The following is a 23,019-nucleotide window of genomic DNA, read 5'->3' as shown; positions in this document are numbered from 1 at the left end:
ATAAATATTGTAATTACATTTCAGTGTATAGTATATAAAGCAATATAAGCAAGTCATTGTCTGTATGAAATTTTCATTTGTACTGACTTTGCTAGTGCTTTTTATGTAGCCTATTGTAAAACTTGGCAAATATCTAGATGAGTTGATGTACCCCCTGGAAGATCTCTGTGTATCCCCAGGGGTACATGAACCTCTGGTTTAGAACCACTGCAATAGGGGGAGTTCCCTTATTCATACACATCAGCCTCAAATCAGGAACAAGACTAAGAGCACCAGAATACCTTATCACTTGGAATCTAAGCCAACTTTGTCAAGTATCAGAGGGGTAGCTGTGTTAGTCTGGATCTGTAAAAGCAGCAAAGAATCCTGTGGCACCTTATAGACTAACAGACGTTTTGGAGCGTGAGCTTTCGTGGGTGAATGCCATGCATCCGACGAAGTGGACATTCACCCACGAAAGCTCATGCTCTAGAACGTCTGTTAGTCTATAAGGTGCCACAGGATTCTTTGCTTCTTAAGCCAACTTTGACAGTAGGGCACAGTTACCAACTTTCATGCACTAAATAAGCTCCCCAACTTTCACAATAAGACAAAAATCAAGCTAATCCCATTTCAAAACAAGGCCAAAACAAACCAGTTCCTAAGAAACCCAACACTCTATGAGACTAGATCCCCTCAGTGTGCAATCTGGGACTGGGGTGGGTCTGCTGTGCACCCCTAACTCTCTCCCTCCCTTGTCCCAGCTTGCTGGGAGCCAATCAAAAAAAGAAGCAACAAGCTACAAGCCAAAAACAAGCAACTCAAAACAAGCCCAATTTCTGCTTTTTTTTCCGCTGGTTTGGCATGTCTGCAGTAGGGACTGATTCTCATTTGATAAGGCCTCTTTACACTGCTCTGGCAGTGTATACACAGTTCTGGAACAGTGTAAATGGGCCACATCTCCAGATGTGACAGTCCTTAAGCCCATGTGGAATCCAAGTGACTTCACTAGAACTCCATATGGGTGAAGGGGTCCAACCTTGCAGTGCAGCTTGCAGAACTGGGGCCTAGTGAATTAATCTATGCCACTTTGCTCTCTTTTATTCCTTGGACAATCTCTCCACCTTCTCAGAGTTGAGACATATGGGTGTAATGAAGAAGCAGATAAAACTCTTACATCATGACACAATTAAGTCACAAATGTCAAAATAATTGCGGAAAGAATTATAGTTAATCTGTTATTGCAGTGATGGTTCTGTTTTAATGAAATATTGCCATAGACAAGATGATTTCATGCAAGAGGGCATGACTGGGACATCTGAAAGTTTTGTTATATCTATTATTCTTTTACAGCTTCTTTGATAATTGTATATACCTATTTAAAGTGTGACAGTAATGATATATCTTTCTTTTTAGTTGCCCAAGGCAAAGCAAAGGAAGATGTTAATGCACACTTTAAAAAATCAGCTAAAGAACAGCCACACAGGAACTGAATAAGTGTAAATGAAGTAGTAGATAATGCCAATAATTTACTCAAAAAAGGCATTTTACTTTCTTTTACCCGATTGTTCTCTGTTTACCCGATTGTTCTCTGTAAACAGCCTATGATTGTATGTAGAGGTTGGACTGAATTGCTACTGGTTTTGTACTCTTTAAAAAAAAAAAAGAAAGAAAAAAATACTTCTCAGACAAAAATTCATTATTTAAACGTTTAAATCAATAGGAGATATGCAACATACTACAAACCAAACAATACAGTTTAAAAACATTGCTTTATCCACACTGCATATGATAGTTTTATTTGTTGTGTTCAATACTATTTCCTCTTACATTCAGCTTTCTAAACTAATAATTTAGCTATAACAGAAAAGCAGATCAATTTTCAGATTTCCCGTTCAATAACAGTCTCTTTCTATTAATCCAAGGAAGCTTGCCAAAATTCAAATAATTCTTCCAGAAATTGATTTTTCAAATATTCCATTTTTTCCATGCTAGTATCTACTGTAAAATATTCTGCATTTTGCAGGGTACGTAATAAAGAGCTGATTGGAGCTGATCCTTTTTTTCCCCAGCCATCTGCTGAACATTCTGGGCTGGTAAAGCCACTCCATTGTGGTATCAAGACAACTCCAGCAATGCTGAAAAAGTTAATTTAGTGGGAAACAGACTGCTGCAGCTCCACTGATAAAAGCACTAACCTGTGCTTGTGTGAGTGCTTTGGTTTAGTTCCACAAGACACTTCACACAGACACAGTTACAGGTTTACTGCCTTTTAAATCATTCAGCCATTTTTATGTTTGTGGTCAGTCTCTTGAAACAGAGAAAATGTGGTGTTAAGTGCTCTATAAATGTTGATAGATTAGGTTAATCAGAGCAGAGTAGCGAGGCCACATTTATCCTCCACCGAACCAGTGGTGCTAGTGCTCACGTGTACTATTATTAGAGCAGGGTGAATACTGAACAGAATATTAGGCAAATATGTATAAATTTTTGAGAAATGAATCAAAAAATTTATCTGACAAATACATTCTTACATTACTTAGCCACTGAGCTCTATAATGTACCAGTACAAATTGGAAATGTTATTTTAAATAAATTATTCAACAAATCTGATTCAACCCAGCGGTGGTTCCAGGCACCAGCACTCCAAGCACGTGCCTGGGGTGGCAAGCTGCGGGGGGTAGCCTGCCGGTCCCTGCTAGGGTGGCAGTCAGGCAGCCTTTGGCGGCTTGCTTGCGGGAGGTCCGCTGGTCCCACTTATTTGGTGGCGGGTACGAGATTCAACCAGCTCTCATTTGGGTTCAGTTTTAACTACAGAGCCATGATTTATAATTATCATACACTTGCACTTCTCCGAGTGAAAACTTAAACAAGGGACAAGTGCCCTAGGAGTGCTTATTGGAGGCTGCTTCCATGTGGCAGAACAGAATGCCGCCATCAAACCACCAGACAGGTGCACAGTCAGGTTTTTATTCTAAAGGATAGGAGATTGCATTTTCCAACTGGTTGTTGTGAGTGAAGCTTTGGTTTTCTCCCTCATCCTCTGGTCTGCACTGCACTGTGGAGCTGGAGATTCTGTGAGGGGAGAAGGATGCTCCATCACAAGAGATGTTGTTGTAAATTGTACATTCCACCTGTGTACCAAGCAACTAGGGGAGCGATTGTGGTTTCTAAGGCACAGCTCTCCAGCTTCCTCAATGATGCTTTTCACTGCCCCTACTCAGTGTTGTGGCTGTAGGCCAAAATATAGCCTCGGATCGTTCCCATCCTAAATCTGAAACTCAGTAAACCATAACTACATATTTGATATATGCTAATCCTCATTCTGATTTTAATTTTGCTCGGGCCTTTTTTTTTTTAATTCAATATTCACCTAGGTAATGCACTGATTGACAACAATGGCCATTTGACTGCAAACTCCCATTGAAGACAATGGGGTTTGGCTGAATGAAAACTGAGTAAAGACCTCCGGACATGGGCCAATGAGGATATTGTCCATATTCTTGCATTGCATGCATGTCCCATCCTTGAAAATCTCTATTCATTTCAAGTTATACAAAATATTTACATCCCTTAGCAGCAATTTGTATATAGTTTTGCAAAATATACTTTTTCTTTGGATTTAAAAAAAAATTGTAATGTTGTTATTTGTTTAGAAGTCTCAGCACAGGCAGAGATTTGTGAAATTCAACAAGACTGGAAGCCTTCGTTTCTCAGCAATGAAGAATTCACCCAGCTGATGTTGGAGGTAAAAATGCATATAATTTTGCTATGGATGTGCACATTGTTCTAGAGCAACAATATGTCTGTGATCCCAAAAAGAGAAGAACTTCAGATTTTATTGTACTTGACCATAAAGCAGAGCCACCATGAAACAAAAAGACTTGAAACCAATACGGGGTTCTATTCCATGCTTGGACACTGCAGTAACCGAAATACTATAGTCAATAGAAATCCACTTTTTAAAAAATGCTACACACACATATTAAATGTAATACACCGCTACCTCGATATAACTCCACACGATATAACATGAATTTGGATATAACAGGTAAAGCAGCGCTCCGGGGGGGGAGGGGCTGCACACTCCAGTGGATCAAAGCAAGTTCAATATAACACAGTTTCACCTATAACGCAGTAAGATTTTCTGGCTCCCAAGGACAGCATTATATCGAGGTAGAGGTGTACATAAAATAAATTCAAATGATGATTTACATTTTATTGCTACAAATATAAGATAGGGAAAGGGAAAGCTTGCCATATCTCTCCTTTTTTGTATATATATTATTATTATTTTATATAACATTTATACTGCATTGGCACCTAAAGGTCATCCATGCCACAATCCTATTGTGCTAGGTATTATACAAACATAGAAAATGACAGCCCCTGTTGACTTGACACCATTAATACTTCCAGTGCAATCATTTCCAAAGTTCCTATCGAAGACATCTTTATTATGATAGGGAGCACAAGCACTTTACAATTATATTTTATTAAATTACATTTAAATTATACCATAGGAGTTTCTAAAACTAGCAGAGATTTTTAGGGAAATGACTCAATGATGTTTGTGTAGGTTTGATATGAAATCCAAATGAGCTGCCAAAATGTAATTTTCTATCTTATAAATAACTACAGCTTTGTTAATTGTCTTTTCTGATACTAAAAATGTAAAGGTTATTTGGTTTTGAAGTGTCATTTAATAACATGTTTTCACTGCTTATTTGTTTTCTCTGCTGTGATTTATGGATGTTAGTATGAAGAAAAAAGTGTGAATGCCACACTATAGCAGACCTTAAGGTGGCCATCCTGCAGCAAAAAAACTTCAGGACCAGACTTCAAAGAGAAACTGCTGAGCTTCAGTTCATCTGCAAATTTGACACCATCAGCTCAGGATTGAACAAAGACTGTGAATGGCTTGCCAATTACAGAACCAGTTTCTCCTCTCTTGGTTTTCACACCTCAACTGCTAGAACAGGGCCTCATCCTCCCTGATTGAATTGACCTCGTTATCTCTAGCTTGCTTGCTAGCACACATATATATACCTGCCCTTGGATATTTCCATTACATGCATCTGAGGAAGTGGGTATTCACCCACGAAAGCTCATGCTCCAAAACGTCTGTTAGTCTATAAGGTGCCACAGGATTCTTTGCTGCTTTTACAGATCCAGACTAACACGGCTACCCTCTGATACTTGAATGGACATGATTCACTGTATGGGTGCAGGAAGATGTAAATAGTCAGCAGGAGCAACTATCCTGTGCTGGAAGTGGATAGCAGTAAATTCTCTCTGAGGCTCCACTATTTGGTCACCATTACCTTTTAGTTTTTCATTATAAGTTTTCTTCTTGTTAAATATTTAACTTCCCTTTCTGTTAATGCTCATGCTTTGAAGCAAATGAAAATAATTAACGAATAGTTTTGTTTGATACAGCTGTTAGTTTGCATCTATTGTATCTGTCGTAGGTTTTTCCATGGCACTTGTGAATGTTGCAGGCCAGTTTTTAAGAGACACTTCATTTGCACTTGCCTGGCATAATTGTAGATTCTCATTTCAGTGCACAGGAATTTACACACATAACTCCCTTCACATTGAATTAAAAATATTCCCCTGAGGTAGAAACAAATGAATGGACAGATGACTTGGGTTCTTCTTCGAGTGCTTGTCCCTGTGGGTATTCCCTGTGGGTTGGAATGTACTCTGTGTGCCTGAGACCAGAAGATTTTTCAGTAGCAGTGTCCATTAGTCCATGCCTGCACCCTGCCCCACCTCCTGCTCAAAACTGAGGATACAAGGGGTGCTGTGGACTGACCACCTCTCCAATTCCTTTCTACCATTTGTGGTCTGAGAGGGAACCCCTCAGTGTTTGCAGCTTTTTGCTAGTGTTCCCACTCAAACTTTCTTGTATTGCAATTAGGTTTTCTGTTTTCTTAGAGACAGTGGATGCCACTTGATAGCAACCCTGATATCAACAACTTCCAGTTAATAGCAACATTTTGCAAGAAACTAATCCCATACCATACCATCGACTTCAGTGTTCCCACCCCATCGTGAACTCTGTAGTGGTCCAGGTCGGGGAGGCTTTAGCCAGGGTCCATGGGTGCAATTGCACCCTCAGAAATCAGACCCGAACTCACTTTAATTTGGTACAGGACCCCTATCTCAGGTTTGGTCTAGCTGGGCCAAATTTGCATGAGTGGCATTGCAACCTGGTGTCTGGGGGCAAAGCAGCAGCTTGCAATGCCTGGAGTGGGAAGCTGGGCCCAGCCCCATGGAACAGCAGCTCCCTCTGTGGGATGAGTGCAGGATGGGTTCACTGTCCAGCCACCCTCTTCCTGGGGCTGCCCACCCCTCCTAACTGGGCTGGGATTAGGCTTGTGGTGCCAGGGCAGAGGGTGTTGCTGCAGGTGGTTGGTGCCTCCATAGAAGTTTGGTACAGTGCTCCTATTGCAGGGTACCTTCATTCCGAGGCTACATTCGCTGCAGGTCCAGGCTGCCAACGAGCATAACAAACTGCTCCAACCTAGGCCCCCTTCAGACCAGGATGACAAGAGACTAGATCTCTTCAGTAGGAAAAACAAATTTCAGCCAGGCCCCAATTCTGGACTATCCTTGACTACGAGAAATTGTTGCCAGACCATCTCATCAAGTATTGCTGGATGCAGTGGATATGGTTTTTCATTCCATGGTGACTTCAGTCATCATGAGGTGCATGGCTGCAATCCTCGGGGTTCCCCAAGGAGATCCAGGCAACAGTAGAAGATCTCCCCTTGTAGGGTAACAACCTGTTTAGTGAGAAAACAGATGAGCCATTTCATTCCCTTAAGAACTGTCACACACCACTCTGCTCCTTGGGGAACTGTACCCTGGCACCTCGGAGGAAATATTCCCAGCTGCCTCCTCCATCCAGTCCCTTTGCCCTTCTGTCACCCAAGGGTCTGTGAGCCTCCTTGGAAACATCAGAGGGTGCAAAGTATCAGACAAATGCACCACCACCACCCTCTCTTTAGTCCCAGACTCCCACCAACAGAGGATGCTTGAGAATCACCAACAAGTCTTTGCACTGCCCTTTCTCTGCACTGCCCTTATCCTACACTCTTTAGGGGCTGCCTGGCCCCTTTCCTCCTGATGTGGCATCACATCACGTTGGATAAACAGGTCCTCAATAGCTTCTTGACTGGCAACACTATCAAATTCCTGTCTTCCCTTCTCCAGAATCCCATTCCCTGTCCTTCTTCAGGGACTCTTCTCATAAGAGGACACACACAGGAGGAGGACTCCCAAATCCAGCTAGATAGAGCTTGTGCCTCCTCAACTCAGGGAGAAGGGCTTTTACTCCAGATATTTCCTCATCCCCAAAAAGAAAGGGAGCTGGAGACCCATCCTATACCTCAGACAGCTGAATATCTTCATGTGCCCGTTTGATATTCAGGATGGCCACCTTGATCTTAATAATCCCCTCCCTACAGAAAGGCGACTGGTTTGCGGCTCTCAATTTGAATGATGCCTACTTTCTTATAGACATTCATCCAGGACACAGGAGATTCCTGTGCTCCACGCTGAGCCTCGAGCACTTTCAATTCAGATTTCTTCCCTTCGGCATCTTAACAGCCCAAAGAGGTTTCACAAAGGCCCTTTCCATGGTAGCAGCAAGTCTGAGTCTGTAAAACAGCACAATATTTCCTTACCTTGATGATTGGCTGCTCACAGGTCAGTTGTATCAGGAGGCGCAGATGGCGGTCCTCTCCTTATGCAATCACTTTTACTCCTTGGGACTTCAGGTAAATCTAGAAAGGTCCACTTCAGGCCCCACACAAGTTTTAGAATTTAACTGGGTGAATCTGAACATGATTTTGGGCAAGGCTTACTTAAGTCAGGATACATTCCTCACGATGTGGGATCTCACCACCTAATTTTGACTCATCCCCTAGATAGCATTCCGATCCTGCCTGGTTCTTTCCAGGCCATATGAATTCCTGCATCTACGTTAGTGATTCTCATTCAGGAGTCTGGGGCCCCCTGCAGGACCACAAGTAGTTTTCAGGGAGTCTGCCAAGTAGGGCCAGCATTAGACTTGCTGGGGCCCAGGGCAGAAAGCCAAAGCCCCACCACCTGGGGCTGAAGCCTAAGCCTGAGCAACTTAGCTTCACACAGACTCCTGTGGCATGTGGCCCCCAGCAGTTGCCCTGCTTGCTACCCCCTAATGCTGATCCTGGCGTTTATATGCAGAAAAATAGTTGTTGTGGCACAATTGGGCCGTGGTTACAGAATGTTGTGGGCGGGCCTCAAAAAAAAAAAAAGTTGAGAACCACTGATCTATATGACACTCTTCGCAAGTCTGTGCCTCTGGTGCCTTCAGGCATGTTTGTGGATGGTTTACACTCCAGGTAGGGACACCCTTGACAAATCAGTCTTGCTTCCTCAGAACATGCTAATGTCATTCACGTGGTGGGAAATCAAACACACTGTCTCTCTAGGGGTTCCTTTATTCCCCTACCACCAAAAGGACATTAATTATGGGTGCCTCCATGCTTGACTGAGGAGTTAACCTGGATGACCATCTAGCCCAGGGCTCCTGCACTTTACAAAAAACCAAACGGCATAACAATCTTTCAAGCTTTGGACAGTGCACAAAACTTGCAAGAAGTTTCTTCCCTTCATCTGTATTGCACATGTTGAACTCATGTCAGATAACATGACTACAATATTTTATATAAACAAACAAGGAGGAGTGAAGTCTGCCCCACTCTGCACGGAAGCAGTCAAACTCTGGAACTGGTTCATCCAGCATCAGATCTCCATCTCAGCAGTGCACTTACTGGCAGTAATGAACATCTTGGCAAACAGCCTCTGCAGGCCTTTTCCACAGAGATCATGAGTGGGAGATCCACCCTTTGGCCATGCAGTACTTCTCCTGGTAGTGGAGCTCGCTCCATTCTGGGACGTCTTTGTGACCCAAACAACCAAGAAAGTGTCTAGCATAATGCTCCTAAGCTGCCCACAGGCACAGCTCCAGAGGGATTCCTTCTCATAGTGATTGGACCCACCAACGTATGCCTTCCCTGGTGTCGTCAGGAAGATCAAGCAGATTGAGACAACAGTAATCAATCCTGTTAGCACCTTGCTAGCTGTTGCGTGCCTGGATGCTCTGCAAGGACGAGGCCCACACACACAGGTGAATTAATTGGCTTTAATGAAGGTTAAGTGACACACCCGCAACGGGAACTCCACGCGTTGCTGCCACTAGCTTGGGGAGTCCAACATCCGAACAGCTCGGTCAGGGGTGCGAAGTTCAATGCGTAAGCTCTAGCCCTTGGCAATTATAGCATTATGCTAATAGCATGCAAACTAGCCTTTACATATGCAATAAGGGACTTTTCATCAGCAATGGCCACCTCCCCTGGCCTCGGGCCTGGGACTTTCTGCAGACTTTTTGCAGTTTCCCAAAACACCGAGGCTTCCCACACAGGGCAGTTTTAACCGGTTAGAAGCAGCAGCTGCTAGCAACTTCTGTCCGCTAATAACCTCTCCTTGAGAAAGCGCAAGCCCTAGCTTAAACCGTAACAATGTCTTCCGGGGTCCCCTACACTGGCCAAGACAACTTTGGTTCACCACCATCCCACAGGTGGCCTCTCACCCATGCATACACCTGCCACCAGAGCACAGGGAGGTGCCTAACCGACAGTGTTACTGAAATATCTATTAATCTTAGGCTTTCTTTCTCTCTCTCTGTGCTTGGTCACAGAAACAAGTCCTAACTTACTGATGTTTGGACAAGACTCTGTTTAAAAATATTCTTTGTCCAGCTATAAAACCTTGCTTTTTGCAAGCAATGGCTCAAAAACAAAACAAAAAAACCAAAGTGTATTTGACTGAAGTGAAATGGCTGCTGTCTTGATAATGACCTGATTCTTCACCACTCTTGAGAGCATGAAACCAGAAACTGATAAAGTGGGACTTTGAAACAGTACACAGAAGTTCAAGACTATGGAGATAGGAGAGAATGCTATCAACACTGGCAGATGTGAAATTGAAGGAGAAAAGTACGAAAGAGTTGATGATTTAGTCTATCTTGGAAGTACAATATCTGCCAAGGGCCAGCTCACTAAAGAAATGAAGGCAAGAAACAGTAAAACCAGAAGTTCATTTTCCTGTTTTTCAATCAGCTGGAAGAGTAAGAAAATGTATCTTGCACACAACAAAGAGACTGTACAATTCTATTGTCCTTCCAACACTACTGTTCACACCTCAGAAATGTGGCAGATGCGGAAGCACAGAACAGAAAGCTGAGTGGATTCCACCATGTTGTTCAAGAAGAATCCTGGGAATTCATTGGAGAGATTCTGTGAACAATGTGGAAGTGTGGTGCCCCTGATTCAGCAGACTGTGGACTCAATAATTAGACAGACACTGCCACAGTAATTTCGCCATGTTATCATGTGACCCTGTGGCAGAAGCACAAGGTACATCTTAGATTGGATTCCACCTGGAGGGAAGAGAAGGGATAGAGGACAAAGAATGACCTATCACAGGAGGATTGAAAAGAATGCTGCCATCATGGAGACATCCTATGAAGGAATCAGACACCTTGCTCTGGACAGACAGTGATGGGAAAAATGGGTTGACTTGTACCAGTAGGCACAGGAGATTCTAAGCCTAAGTTTAAGCATCATGGGAATTTGGTCATTGATTTAAAAGGGAACAGTATTAATTTATATCTGTACAATTGTAATTTTTACAGCTAAATAATCTTTGATGAGAGAGACACCGTATTAAAGTTAGATGGACTATTTTCAAATAAAGAAAATAAAATTATATATGCATATGTTAATTTGATTTCCCCACAGAATTATAATGTGAGTTAATTTGTATGATTTGCATCAGATATTAAATAAAGACTTAATACAAAACACCTCACCATAGTAACAGGCATAACCCAGCTGCTCTTCAGTGCCACTGTTCTCCTTCCTGGGTTAATTGCTATAATGTTTTTAGAAAATATTTTAAATGTATGACAGAAAAATATTATCTGCACCTAAATTTAGCAGAACCAGACTAACTATAAGAGCTAGTAAACATAGTCTTTCACTGAGGTATAAATTATTGACCTAATTGTCAAAGGTTTGGAGCACCTGAAGATCTCATTGAGGTAAGCACACATGGGTGCTGAGCACTTCTGGCAACCAAGATATGAGTTTATATATTGAAAGATATTGATTATTTTTAACAAAGTCTTGAATTATATGTGAATTCCTGAGAGGTGCCAGTTCACCCTGAGTTCTCATTGGAGTCAATGGGACATAAAGGTACTGAGCATCTACCCCTAGACTGTCATGATTTGGAGGTCATGCAGTATAACATCATTAAAAGGTAATATTCCCTAGATTTGCAATAAGATCTTGCATTTAACCTATGACCTCAGTGTCACAGTAATCTGGCTTTTTGCAATACACCTGCACACTGAACAGATCTCTCCAATAGCACATGTATGAGCCTTATTCTAATTAGTTAATGTTTATAACATTTGTGTTGCTTCAATAATGATCATAGAATCATAGAAGATTAGGATTGGAAGAGACCTCAGGAGGTCGTCTAGTCCAACCCGCTGCTCAAAGCAGGACCAACACCAACTAAATCATCCCAGGCAGGACTTTGTCAAGCCGGGCCTTATAAACCTCTAAGGATGGAGATTCCATCACCTCCCTAGGTGATTGGCGCCAATATCAGAATTTAGATTGATTGATTTATGGATCCAGACCTGCTCCCACTGAAGGCAATGGGAGTTTGGCTATTGGCTCATCAACTTCAGTGGGAGCAGGACTGGAGCTATGAATTTAATACTGTACTTGACCAAATACTCTAAGTGCTTCTTATTTGTTTGCTTCTCCTTGTTGGAGTAGTAGATGAGGCCTTGCTTTAGATATACTTAGAAGGTTTAGCTTGAGACAGAGTAGGCTGTTGATTTCAGATATAGCTAGGAGAAAAATATTTTTACATGATAAAATATTTTAGGGTGATATTTTCTCCGATGCAGAGGGCTGATACAAGGCTGGTGCCCCCACTTAAATCCCAGGGCTGGAGAATCTGCTGCTGTGTGGGATTTATGTAATGCTCAAGTGCTATATTGGCTCTCTGCACAAAGGTGAAGTGTACCACTAATGAATAATCTAATACCATGATCTTTAAAATAAGTCACTCAGTTAAACCTGAAGCTAAAGCTTATTTGGTCATTTCTCTTGCTTTTATTTACATGAAAGCATAGTAATATACAATGTTACATTAATACAAACAGTTTAATTTTGTGGGTAATTATTATTTGAGATAGCACTGCATCCCTTCATGATGCTTTGATATTTGCACAGAGCTAACTTTTTTTAATAACTTCCAAGGATCCAGGCTTAGCCATTTTGCATTATTATTAATTTAAAAACTGATATTTGAAATATTCTTGTAAGCCTTTTGTTGTTTCAGCTAGTATATTTTGCTGAACTACAAAGAACACTGTATAAGTGAGATAAGACCGTGAAATCAGAGAATTACTGTTGTGCAACTTGAGATAATGTTCTTACAACCTACTAATAATGTGGTGGAGTGGTAAAAGGTTTTGATCAATGTACAATGAGAATTAGTGATAAAAGCCCATACTACTGTTAAAGAACTCTCCACTTGTGCATTTCTCTTAGGCATTAGATGGCTTCATTATAGCAGTCACCACAGATGGAACCATTGTATATGTTTCTGACAGTATTACACCTCTACTTGGACATTTACCTGTGAGTAATTCTTGCACACTCTTTTGCAGATACAAATTATGGGTCAATCCTGTAAACACCAAAACCTGCATGTAGTGCTTATTCTTGTGAGTAGTAGTCTCATTGATTTCTATGAATATTCACTCTAGGGGCAGGATTGGGCCCCCAATTTATTTCTAGCATTGGTTAAGAAGGGGGGGAGATGAAAATGTGACTTTTTTCCATCAAAATTAAAAAATTATAATTTTTTAAAATATCCAACCAGTGATCTTTGGTTTTTTTTAGTATGATTTATACACCTCAGTTCCCTGTTGCTGTGAAGCATTTAAAACTAGACAAGACAGGGCTCTGAAGGATATTCTGGTGTGGAGAGGAACAATATGACCTAACTTCTTTTCCATCTTTGCTTTCTAGGAAAAATATAAAATTGGTTTCTAGTCAAGGTTAAGTTTTAGTCACAAGTATTTTTAGTAAAAGTCATGGACAGGTCATGGGCAATAAACAAAAAATAATGAGAAATACCCATGACTAAATCTTTTCCTGGGGCCCTGCCGCTCTTGAGGCCCTGAGGTGCCACTGCTCTTGGAGGCACCTGCTCTGGGAGGCGCCTGCTCCGAGGCCCCTGGGGACTGCTCTACCAACAGCCTCCAGGGCCGCTGCTCCAGCCGTCCCTGGGGCTGCTGCTGCTTGGACAGTCCCTAAAGCTACCCCCAGGACTGATACTGCTCGGGCCAGCCTCACCGGCCGCTGTAGCTGTGGAAGACAAGAAGGTCATGGAAAGTCATGGAATCCGTGACTTCTGCAACATATGTGACAGAATCACAGCCTTACTTATAGTTGATGGGGAAGAGTGCTGCTGGTGATGATGGCCTTCTGAGATGTGCACTGAAGGTCTGGTTCTACTCCACTGAAATAAAGGGCAAAACTCCTGTTGACTTCAGTGGACTAGGATCAGATCCTGAACTGGTTGACTGATGTCACCAGGCTGTTGGGCTGTGAAGGTCTGCTGCTGGTCTGGTGCCTTCCAAAGGAAAGCAGCCTTTTAAGGATTGTTCCCAGGGAGGTGGTAGTGGTGGAGCTGCTGCTCTATGTGGCTGTGTGTTGTGGGGGATTGGTTACTGTGTCTCGTGTCCCAAAGACATTCCTATGCTATGCTGTGTCTAGCTTGAGGAGCAGAGAAGAAGAGTTCGGTTTTTTTCAGCTCCTGCTGGAGATACTGGACTGGGACAGATGGTATGATAATTAAGGTATTAATCCTCACTCATTTTTAGTAGTTCAGCCTCTATATAAGTACACAGCCAGAAGCAACAGGAAGCACTTCTATTCCACTTGCTTTTTTTTTCCTTAGGAAATTTTTAATTATGATTTTCACTCATTTTGCCATTTAGTCAAATATGTTAAATATATTCCATCCAACAAAATATACCTAACATATTCCACTAAACTATAATACGGTGAGCAATTATTTTCTCCTTAGGTGAAACAATGTCATGATATAAGGAGTGCTGGTGGTGAACGTAGGAATATTGCTATGCAACAGTAACAAAGTAGCTTAAGCTAAAACCACCTACTTCATTTTTCTTCAGTTCTCCGCAGTGCAGGAGTTCAATAATCTTTCTGTCATTTGTGGGCAGAGAGATTGCCTCTTGCTGTCCTACGGTCTGTTGGGTCCAATGATTTCCACAGAATTTCTTCAGTTTTCAAGGTTTTTCAGATGTTTGTCTCAGTGTTAAGGAAACGTTTTTCATTGCTTTCCTCTCTACTCTTGAATCCTACTGGAAACTAGGGATCCAGTTCAGGAAAACATTCCTACTCCTGCTTTGAGCAGGGGGTTGGACTAAATGACCTCCAGAGGTCTCTTCCAACCCTGATATTCTATGATTCTGTGACTTTATGTGCTAAGCACTGTGTAAACACAAAACAAAAAAGATGGGACACTCCCATCCTGCAGGGACCTAGAGCCCGGGCTCCAGCCCGAGCCTTGAAATCTGCACAGCAGTGAAACAGGCCCCGCAGCCTGAGCCCCTCAAGCCTGAGTCAGCTGGCATGGGACAGCTGTGGGTTTTTCTTTGCTTTGTAGACATAGCCCTCGTCCAGACTAACCCGCGGCATCGGCGGGTTAAAATCGATTGCTCGGGGATCGATATATCGCGTCTAGTCTGGACGTGGTGTATCGATCCCCGAGCGCGCTTACATCGATTCCGGAACTCCATCAATCCGAACGGAGTTCCGGAATCGACACGGAGAGCTGCGGACATCGATGCGGCGCCGTCCAGACTGGTGAGTACCTCGATTTTAGAAATTCGACTTCAGCTACGTTATTCTCGTAGCTGAAGTTGCGTATCTAAAATCGATTTTAATTCCTAGTCTGGACGTGGCCATAGAGTGTGGGCCAGACTGTGCAGTTAAGCCAGTGGCCTATTGGTGGCAGTACAGAGCCCCACCAATCCTGAAGATGCACAATCCCTACCAAAGCTCCCCTATGAAGGGGACTTCACGTGCTGCACTGTCCCTGTGGATGGTGTAGCACTCTTCTACCGTTTGCTTGGCCAGGTCTAGCTGGGACATAGACAGGGGCAAAGCCATAGATCCACCTTTTCCCTGCCTCCCTTTACCTTTTGTGCTCCTGCAGGCAGTAAGAGGGGGCAGTCACTGCACATCCCAAAGCTCAGAAACTGCAATTGTGACTGTGCTTTGCAGGTGGGAAGGCTCACTACACCCTCTCTTCCCCAGTCTATCCCTATATGAGCAGCAGGGACTTCCTTTGGAATGGGTTACTTTTAGAGATTTAATTCTAATGAAGAAAACTCAAGCTTAGGGGAACTTCACAAGTGCCAGTGGAGTTACATCAGAGATAGATCTGGCCCAGCGTGTACTACTTTTGTTCAGTATAATATCTGATGATGATGATACAGAGCACAATTTTAAGAAGTGTCTGCCTAACTTGTGTACCCACTTACCTATTTTAGACCAGAACAACAGCCCATGGAGTCCACAGAAAGATTCCCACTGACTTCCATGGGCTTTGGATATGGCACTTTGTGTATTTAAGTGTCTATGAGCATGGAAAGTTTAAACAGCTGCTTATGAAAATTGGGCCCTTTGTTTGGTTTCGCAAATAAAATTCAGTCCTAATTGCGGAAAATGGCAGGTTGGTGGAGAATGAGAATTCCACTCTTTTTTTGTTTTGATCATTTGTATTTTCTTTCTTTTCTTTGCAGTGTGACATAATGGATCAGAATTTGTTAAATTTCCTCCCAGAACAGGAACATTCAGAAGTTTATAAAATATTATCTTCTCGTATGCTTCTCGCAGATTCTGCTTCATCAGATTCGCTAAAGAGTATGTTTTGTTTTATCATTCCCACTAAACAAAAAGCATGGGAGAGAGAAAATTCTCTCTTGTGAGGATGGAGTCTCTGTGTGATATATGTCAGTATGAATATTTTGCATCTTTAGATATATTTTCATTCATTTTGAAACAAATGTTGCCACCAGGAATGATGCTTCTGTTCAATTTCAGACTAGATTCATTGCATTTATTTACTAAAGCAAGACTGCTTGCAGTTATGTTAATTATAAAATATCTTGTCTTAGGGGAGAGCTAAGGAAAACAGGTTTGACCATGGGAATTTAGAAAAGCTCAGTGGAAACAAATCACATCTTAATTCATGTTTCAGCCTCGTACAGTTATATTCTGTCCATAGATACTCTAGTGATGCACGCCTGTGTTTTACATTACACTTGAAATATGTGTAAATTATTCAGAATTTATTTTATCATTTAATTTTTTTTCATAAATAATCATTTCACATACTTCATCTAAATTAGCTCTAAGAGTAGAGGAGGCAAAAAATATGGAACACATGACAATAGAATCTACACAATTTTTTAAAAATCTACTGTATAGAAAACCCTCTGCTATTCCAATGTTAATTTAAAAAGAAATTGACAGTTTTCCCCCCAAACAGACGGTATGACAAATCTGTGAATTATGGAAGTAAAAACCTAAATAAATAAGGGTTTTAAATTAAGGGCCTAATTCTGCACTCCATTATACCAGGTTTATAGCAGTGTAATCCCTTAAATAAAATTGGCATAATGGACTGGAGAGTCAGGTCCTAATTCTGCAAATCAGCCATGAGAAAAAAAACTGATGGAGTGTTGAACATTCTGGATTTATTTAGGGTTCTTTTTACAGAGGTTTCAATCCTGCAATTAGCGTGCTAGTGGACTGTGCTCAGTGGGGCTCTGAGCGAGCGTAGTCATACACTACTAGTTGCAGGATTGGGAACAAATTTTCCACTCGTGTTTAGTTTAAATAGCCTATTTATTTACTTCTCCTTTTTCTAACAATACAGCTGACAATGATTTAGAGTTTTACTGTCATCTTCTGAGAGGAAGTTTGAACCCGAAGGAATTTCCAACATATGAATACATAAAATTTGTAGGAAATTTTTGGTCTTACAGCAATGGTAAGCCTTGACTTTTGTGTGAATGAATGTTACTAAACATTTTATTTGTGCAAAAATATATGTGGTTATGTAGAACAGACAGACTTTAACTGAAAGGGTTATTTCTAATGTTATGGGGTAAATTTTAGTTCACATGGAAGTTAGCAACTGATGAGTAACTGCCAGATGTATATTTGTAAAGTCAGTAGCTGTGTAAACTCTCTGTCAATGCACTTCACTTCTAGATTGTGACCCCAGTTATCCTGTTCTGGGTATCTGCTACTTTTGTCCGATGGTGAAAGGCTTGGAAACGGTTTGATTACATTGACTAACACTAACAACGGATAAAATTAAGATCCCTAAGCTCACTTTCACCTCTGAAAATTTGACTCCTGGCAGGTTCCATTGCTGAAAAAAACTATTGAACCTTCCCCTTCACCACCTCTCCAGGGAATTGTTAAATGTTGTAGTACTTCATGACAAAGCATATGATATTGTAGGCTCCCACGAAATCCCAGCCATATTGTTAGATTTGCTCCTTGTGCCATTGTGGCCGCTAAAGCATTTACACTGGATCCTTTGAAGTGCCAAGCAGGCTTAACTCCCATTGACTTCAGTGGTGGTTGGGGTCACTGAGTACCTCAAAGGAGCAGACCTATGAATCCCAAACTGTTCAGTTTTGCATTCCGTCTCCAGTACCCTGTACTTATAGAATAAGAAGGGCAGAATTAAATTCAGAAAAAACCTTAATACAACATATTCGGACTGAGGAGAGAATTTTTCAAGGGATGAAGAATAATTTATATGTAATGTGTTTTAACAAATAGGTTGCTATACAGCTATTCAGAGACAGAAAAGAAACACTTCTTTATTACGTCTTCTTCCCCTGCCCTGCAGAGTTGCCTTGGATATTTTGTCTGAATTCCAAAGAATAGTATTTCAGAAGTTGCTGTTATTGTTCCAAATGGGTCATCCTCTGCAAAAATTCCTCATTATGCTTTCCAAAAGCCACACACCACATTATGAAAAGCTTTCCTGCCCCATTTAACTTTCTGGTCTTGATCCATATGACTAAAACAGAAATGCACATACAGCATGGTAAAATGTATTTCTTACTTAGTTACATGTGATTTGTGGGTTTATTCATATAAAAAAACTGCCTTTCTGTTTTCTATGTTTATTCTCTTTACTGTGCTAAATGACATGAAATTTAGCAGAATGACATACACACAAACTGAGCTGTGTAGCTTTCTAGAACAGAAGCTTGATTTCCAGTGATGACCCATAAGGATATATTTCTTACTCAGAGAGTTTTTGATCAATTGGTCTACCAAGATTCTCAACTTTTCTCCATTCATGATCCTAAAACTGCCCTTGATTTTCCTACCATGACACCATATATCAGTGCATAGACATAGCTCTTTAATAAAGGGAAGTTGCTGTTGTTCAGAAAAACAACTTTTTAAAAGTCTGTCCCTGGAAAATTCTCCTCTAGGTTAGTGTATTAAAAGGTTCTCTCTAGGGGCCTGATTTGATGTCCATTAAAGTCAACGGGGGTATCTCCATAGATGTCCATTGGCATTGATTCAGACCTCAAATGCACCAATGTATAGCTTTCATATGTTGGCAGGTATTGTTTTGTGCTTTAATTCATTTTTGTTCTTCTTCTTTCTTTTCCTTCTGACCTAGCTAAAATTTAAATCTAGGCAGGTTCCAGCATTAAAAAACTCCAGAACTTCCCCCTTCGCCTTTCCTGGCCTCTTTTTTCTAAATCTCTCCCTTCGTTCTTCTCCCTTTCATCCTCTCATCTGTCTCAGACACTTCTGATTGATAGGTGGAGTTTTGCCTCTCTCTGTCTCCACGTGGTGAGATTTCATCTCTCAGAATCTTTCTTTTTTTTCCATATGGCAGAGATGTGGGATCGGGAAAATGCCACGCACCTACTTCAAACTATGGGATAAGTGGTGATTGGGAAGCAGAGAGCACAGGTTGGAGAAAATAGGAATGGCCCTATCTCCTCCAGAGAATCTGTTGACCTATTGATCAGCTGGAGGAGGTGGGAAGATGATTAATCTCTTGCTTTTCCCTTTAACAGATTTAAACCTTAGCCTGGGTCCTTAGGAGTCTGTTTTTCTTGTTTCAGCAGCCCTGCCTTGTCTCCCCTTAAGTTTAGAGCTGTGTTTAGCAGATGCTGTGATTCTGACTGATTGCCTGTTTTAGGGAATCACCAGGGAATTTCTTAGTTCCATTGGGACCAAATTGACAGAGGCCTGATGGCACAGTTAGGTTAAATAGGTATAGAATTTAGTAATTACAGACACCCCCTTCCCCCCTGGGGTACTGGTAATACTTGATAGGGTTGTTAGTTCGTCATAGGTTTCTAGGGTGGTTAAAAAGCTAAATGGGCCAGTTCCCAGAAGTAAAAGACCTGGGAGTTTGCTGATGGGATAGGGGTGCTGTGGTGTTTGTGAACCAAGGTTCCCCTTTTAGTACCTTGTATCTCCATCACAGGGATGTGGGCTTGTGTGTATGTGAAAGGATTCAGAAGAGGAAGCTGAGACATAGGAGTAGGCTGAGGAGAGTCTACCCCAAGTTATGGGTTGTATGGTAGGAGCTCTGTAGCCTCCGCACTGGAACCACTTAAAATGCCTGATATGTGAGAGTATAGGTGACAGGTGGGTAGCTTCCCCTCCCCCATCCCCGGCCCCTTGCCAAGTTTAATAAAGTTTTGGCTGCTTAAAATCCTTCCAGTGACTGTTCTCATTCACCGACATCTGTGTCAAGGGGAGAACTGCAGCATTCTCTCCTTGATTTTGGTTGGCCACTGAGTTGTTGGAGGACACAGCAGCTTCAGTGCCATTGAGTTTTTGGTGTGAACAAAAGTGTGCTGGGTTTCCTGCTGCGCTCCGTGGGAGAGGGCTCAGTCAGGCAGGAGTGGTGCTCCCAAGATTCAGGCTCTAGTGCTTGGCAAAACTCTTTTCTGTTCCTGGGCAGGCTACCAAGCTTTTACTTCCCTGGTACAGAGGGAGCTGTATGCGATTACCAGATGGAAATGGTAGAATTATCAATAGTAATACAGAAAAGGCAGAAGTGTTCAATACATATTTCTGTTCTGTATTTGGGAAGAAAATAGGTGATGTAGTGTCATATGATGGTGATAACACTCTTTCCATTCCACTAGTATGTCAGAAGGATGTTAAACAGCAGCTGCGACAATGAAACATTTTTAAATAAGCAGGTCCAGATAACTTGCACCCAAGAGTTTTAAAAGAGCTGGCTGATTAGCTCGCTAGACCATTAATGTTGATTTTCAATATGGCTTGGAGCACGGGAAAGTTCCAGAAGACTTGAATAAAACTAATGTTGTGCCCATATTTAAAAGGGGCAAAAAGGATGACCAAAACCTGCCAGTATGACATTGATCTCAGGCAAAATAGTGGAGTGACTGATATGGGACTCTATTAATAAAGAATTAAAGGAGAATAGAATAATTAATGCGAGTCAACATGGGTCAGTGACTTGGAAGAAAACATAAAATCATCACTGATAAAGTTTGCAAAGAATACAAAAATTGGGAAAGTGGTAAATAATGAAGAGGACAGGACACTGATTCAAAGTGATCTGGATTGCTTGGTAAACTGGGCGCAAGCAAATATCTTTTAATGGGGCTAAATGTAAATGAGTATATTAGGAACAAACAATGTAGGCCATACTCACAGGATGGGGGATTCTATCCTGGGAAGCAGTGACTCTGAAAGAAATTATGCTGGATAATCAGCTGAACATAGACTCATAGACTCATAGACTCTAGGACTGGAAGGGACCTCGAGAGATTATCGAGTCCAGTCCCCTGCCCTCATGGCAGGACCAAATACTGTCTAGACCATCCCTAATAGACATTTATCTAACCTACTCTTAAATATCTCCAGAGATGGAGATTCCACAACTTCCCTAGGCAATCTATTCCAGTGTTTAACTACCCTGACAGTTAGGAACTTTTTCCTAATGTCCAACCTAAATCTCCCTTGCTGCAGTTTAAGCCCATTGCTTCTTGTTCTATCATTGGAGGCTAAGGTGAATAAGTTTTCTCCCTCCTCCTGATGACACCCTTTTAGATACCTGAAAACTGCTATCATGTCCCCTCTCAGTCTTCTCTTTTCCAAAATAAACAAACCCAATTCCTTCAGCCTTCCTTCATAGGTCATATTCTCAAGACCTTTAATCATTCTTGTTGCTCTTCTCTGGACCCTCTCCAATTTCTCCACATCTTTCTTGAAATGCGGTGCCCAGAACTGGACACAATACTCCAGTTGAGGCCTAACCAGTGCACAGTAAAGCGGAAGAATGACTTCTTGTGTCTTGTTTACAACACACCTGTTAATGCATCCCAGAATCATGTTTGCTTTTTTTGCAACAGTATCACACTGTTGACTCATATTTAGCTTGTGGTCCACTATGACCCCTAGATCTCTTTCTCCCATACTCCTTCCTAGACAGTCTCTTCCCATTCTGTATGTGTGAAACTGATTGTTCCTTCCTAAGTGGAGCACTTTGCATTTATCTTTATTGAACTTCATCCTGTTTACCTCAGACCATTTCTCCAATTTGTCTAGATCATTTTGAATTTTGACCCTGTCCTCCAAAGCAGTTGCAATCCCTCCCAGTTTGGTATCGTCCACAAACTTAATAAGCGTACTTTCTATGCCAACATCTAAATCGTTGATGAAGATATTGAACAGAACCGGTCCCAAAACAGACCCCTGCGGAATCCCACTTGTTATACCTTTCCAGCAGGAGTGGGAGCCATTAACAACTACTCTCTGAGTACAGTTATCCAGCCAGTTATGCACCCACCTTATAGTAGCCCCATCTAAATTGTACTTTCCTAGTTTATCTATAAGAATATCATGCGAGACCGTATCAAATGCCTTACTAAAGTCTAGGTATATCACATCCACCGCTTCTTCCAGTGCAGTCCCTTGCACTGAGCTCCCAGTGCAACTTTGTGGCGAAAAGGGCTAATGTGATCCTTCAATGCCTGCACAGGGGAATCTCGAGTAGGAGTAGAGAGTTTATTATAACTCTGTATTTGGCACTGGTGCTACTGCTGCTGGAATACTGTGTCCAGTTCTAGTGACATAATTCAAGAAGGATGTTGATAAATCGGAGAGGGTTCAGAGAAGAGCCACAAGAATGATTAAAGAATTAGAAAACATGCCTTATAATGAAAGACTCAAGGAGCTAAAGCTGTTTAGCTTAACAAACAGAAGGTGAGGAGGTGATTTGAACACAGTTTATAAGTACCTACACAGGAAACAAATATTTGATAAATTGTCTCGTCAGTGTGTCACGCAAAGGTATAACACGATCCAATTGCTGGAAGCTGAAGCTAGACAAATTCAAACTGGAAATAAGGTGTAAATTTTCAACAATTAGGGTAATTAACCATTGGAACAATTTCAAGGGTCATTGTGGATTCTTCATCACTGGCAATTTTTAAATCAAGATTGGATGTTTGTCTAAAAGTTCTGCTCTAGGAATTAGAGTTCTGTGGACTGTGTTACACAGGTCAGACTTGATGATCACAATGGTCCCTTCTGGTCTTGGAATCTGTGAATCTATGGGTAAGTCTACACTACGAAATTAGGTCGAATTTATAGAAGTCTTTTTTTAGAAATCATTTTTATACAGTCGATAGTGTGTGTCCCCACACAAAATGCCCTAAGTGCATTAAGTTGGCGGACTGCATCCACAGTACCAAGGCTAGCATCGACTTCTGGAGTGTTGCACTGTGGATAGCTGTGAGTTGCTATCCCACAGTTCCTGCAG

At 41.6% G+C, this 23,019-nt stretch overlaps 1 protein-coding gene across 5 annotated transcripts in view; it reads left to right on the top strand.

Annotated features, from left to right (window-relative positions):
- The window catches only part of NPAS2 (neuronal PAS domain protein 2), a 153,201-nt gene that overhangs the window by 75,448 nt on the left and 54,734 nt on the right, over positions 1–23,019 (top strand). For all 5 annotated transcript variants that reach the window (XM_030570249.1, XM_030570240.1, XM_030570259.1 and 2 more), the window contains 4 exons: positions 3,636–3,727; positions 12,669–12,758; positions 15,959–16,079; positions 17,098–17,211. In XM_030570249.1, coding sequence (XP_030426109.1) covers positions 3,719–3,727; positions 12,669–12,758; positions 15,959–16,079; positions 17,098–17,211 — 334 coding nt within the window. In that variant the 5' untranslated portion in view covers positions 3,636–3,718. The remainder of the gene's footprint in view (positions 1–3,635; positions 3,728–12,668; positions 12,759–15,958; positions 16,080–17,097; positions 17,212–23,019) is intronic.

The sequence above is a fragment of the Gopherus evgoodei genome, chromosome 1 (genome assembly GCF_007399415.2).
Source record: "Gopherus evgoodei ecotype Sinaloan lineage chromosome 1, rGopEvg1_v1.p, whole genome shotgun sequence".
In the NCBI taxonomy this organism is placed as follows: domain Eukaryota; kingdom Metazoa; phylum Chordata; order Testudines; family Testudinidae; genus Gopherus; species Gopherus evgoodei.
The sequence above is the reverse complement of the archived record's forward strand: the minus strand, read 5'-3'. Positions and strand labels throughout refer to the sequence as shown.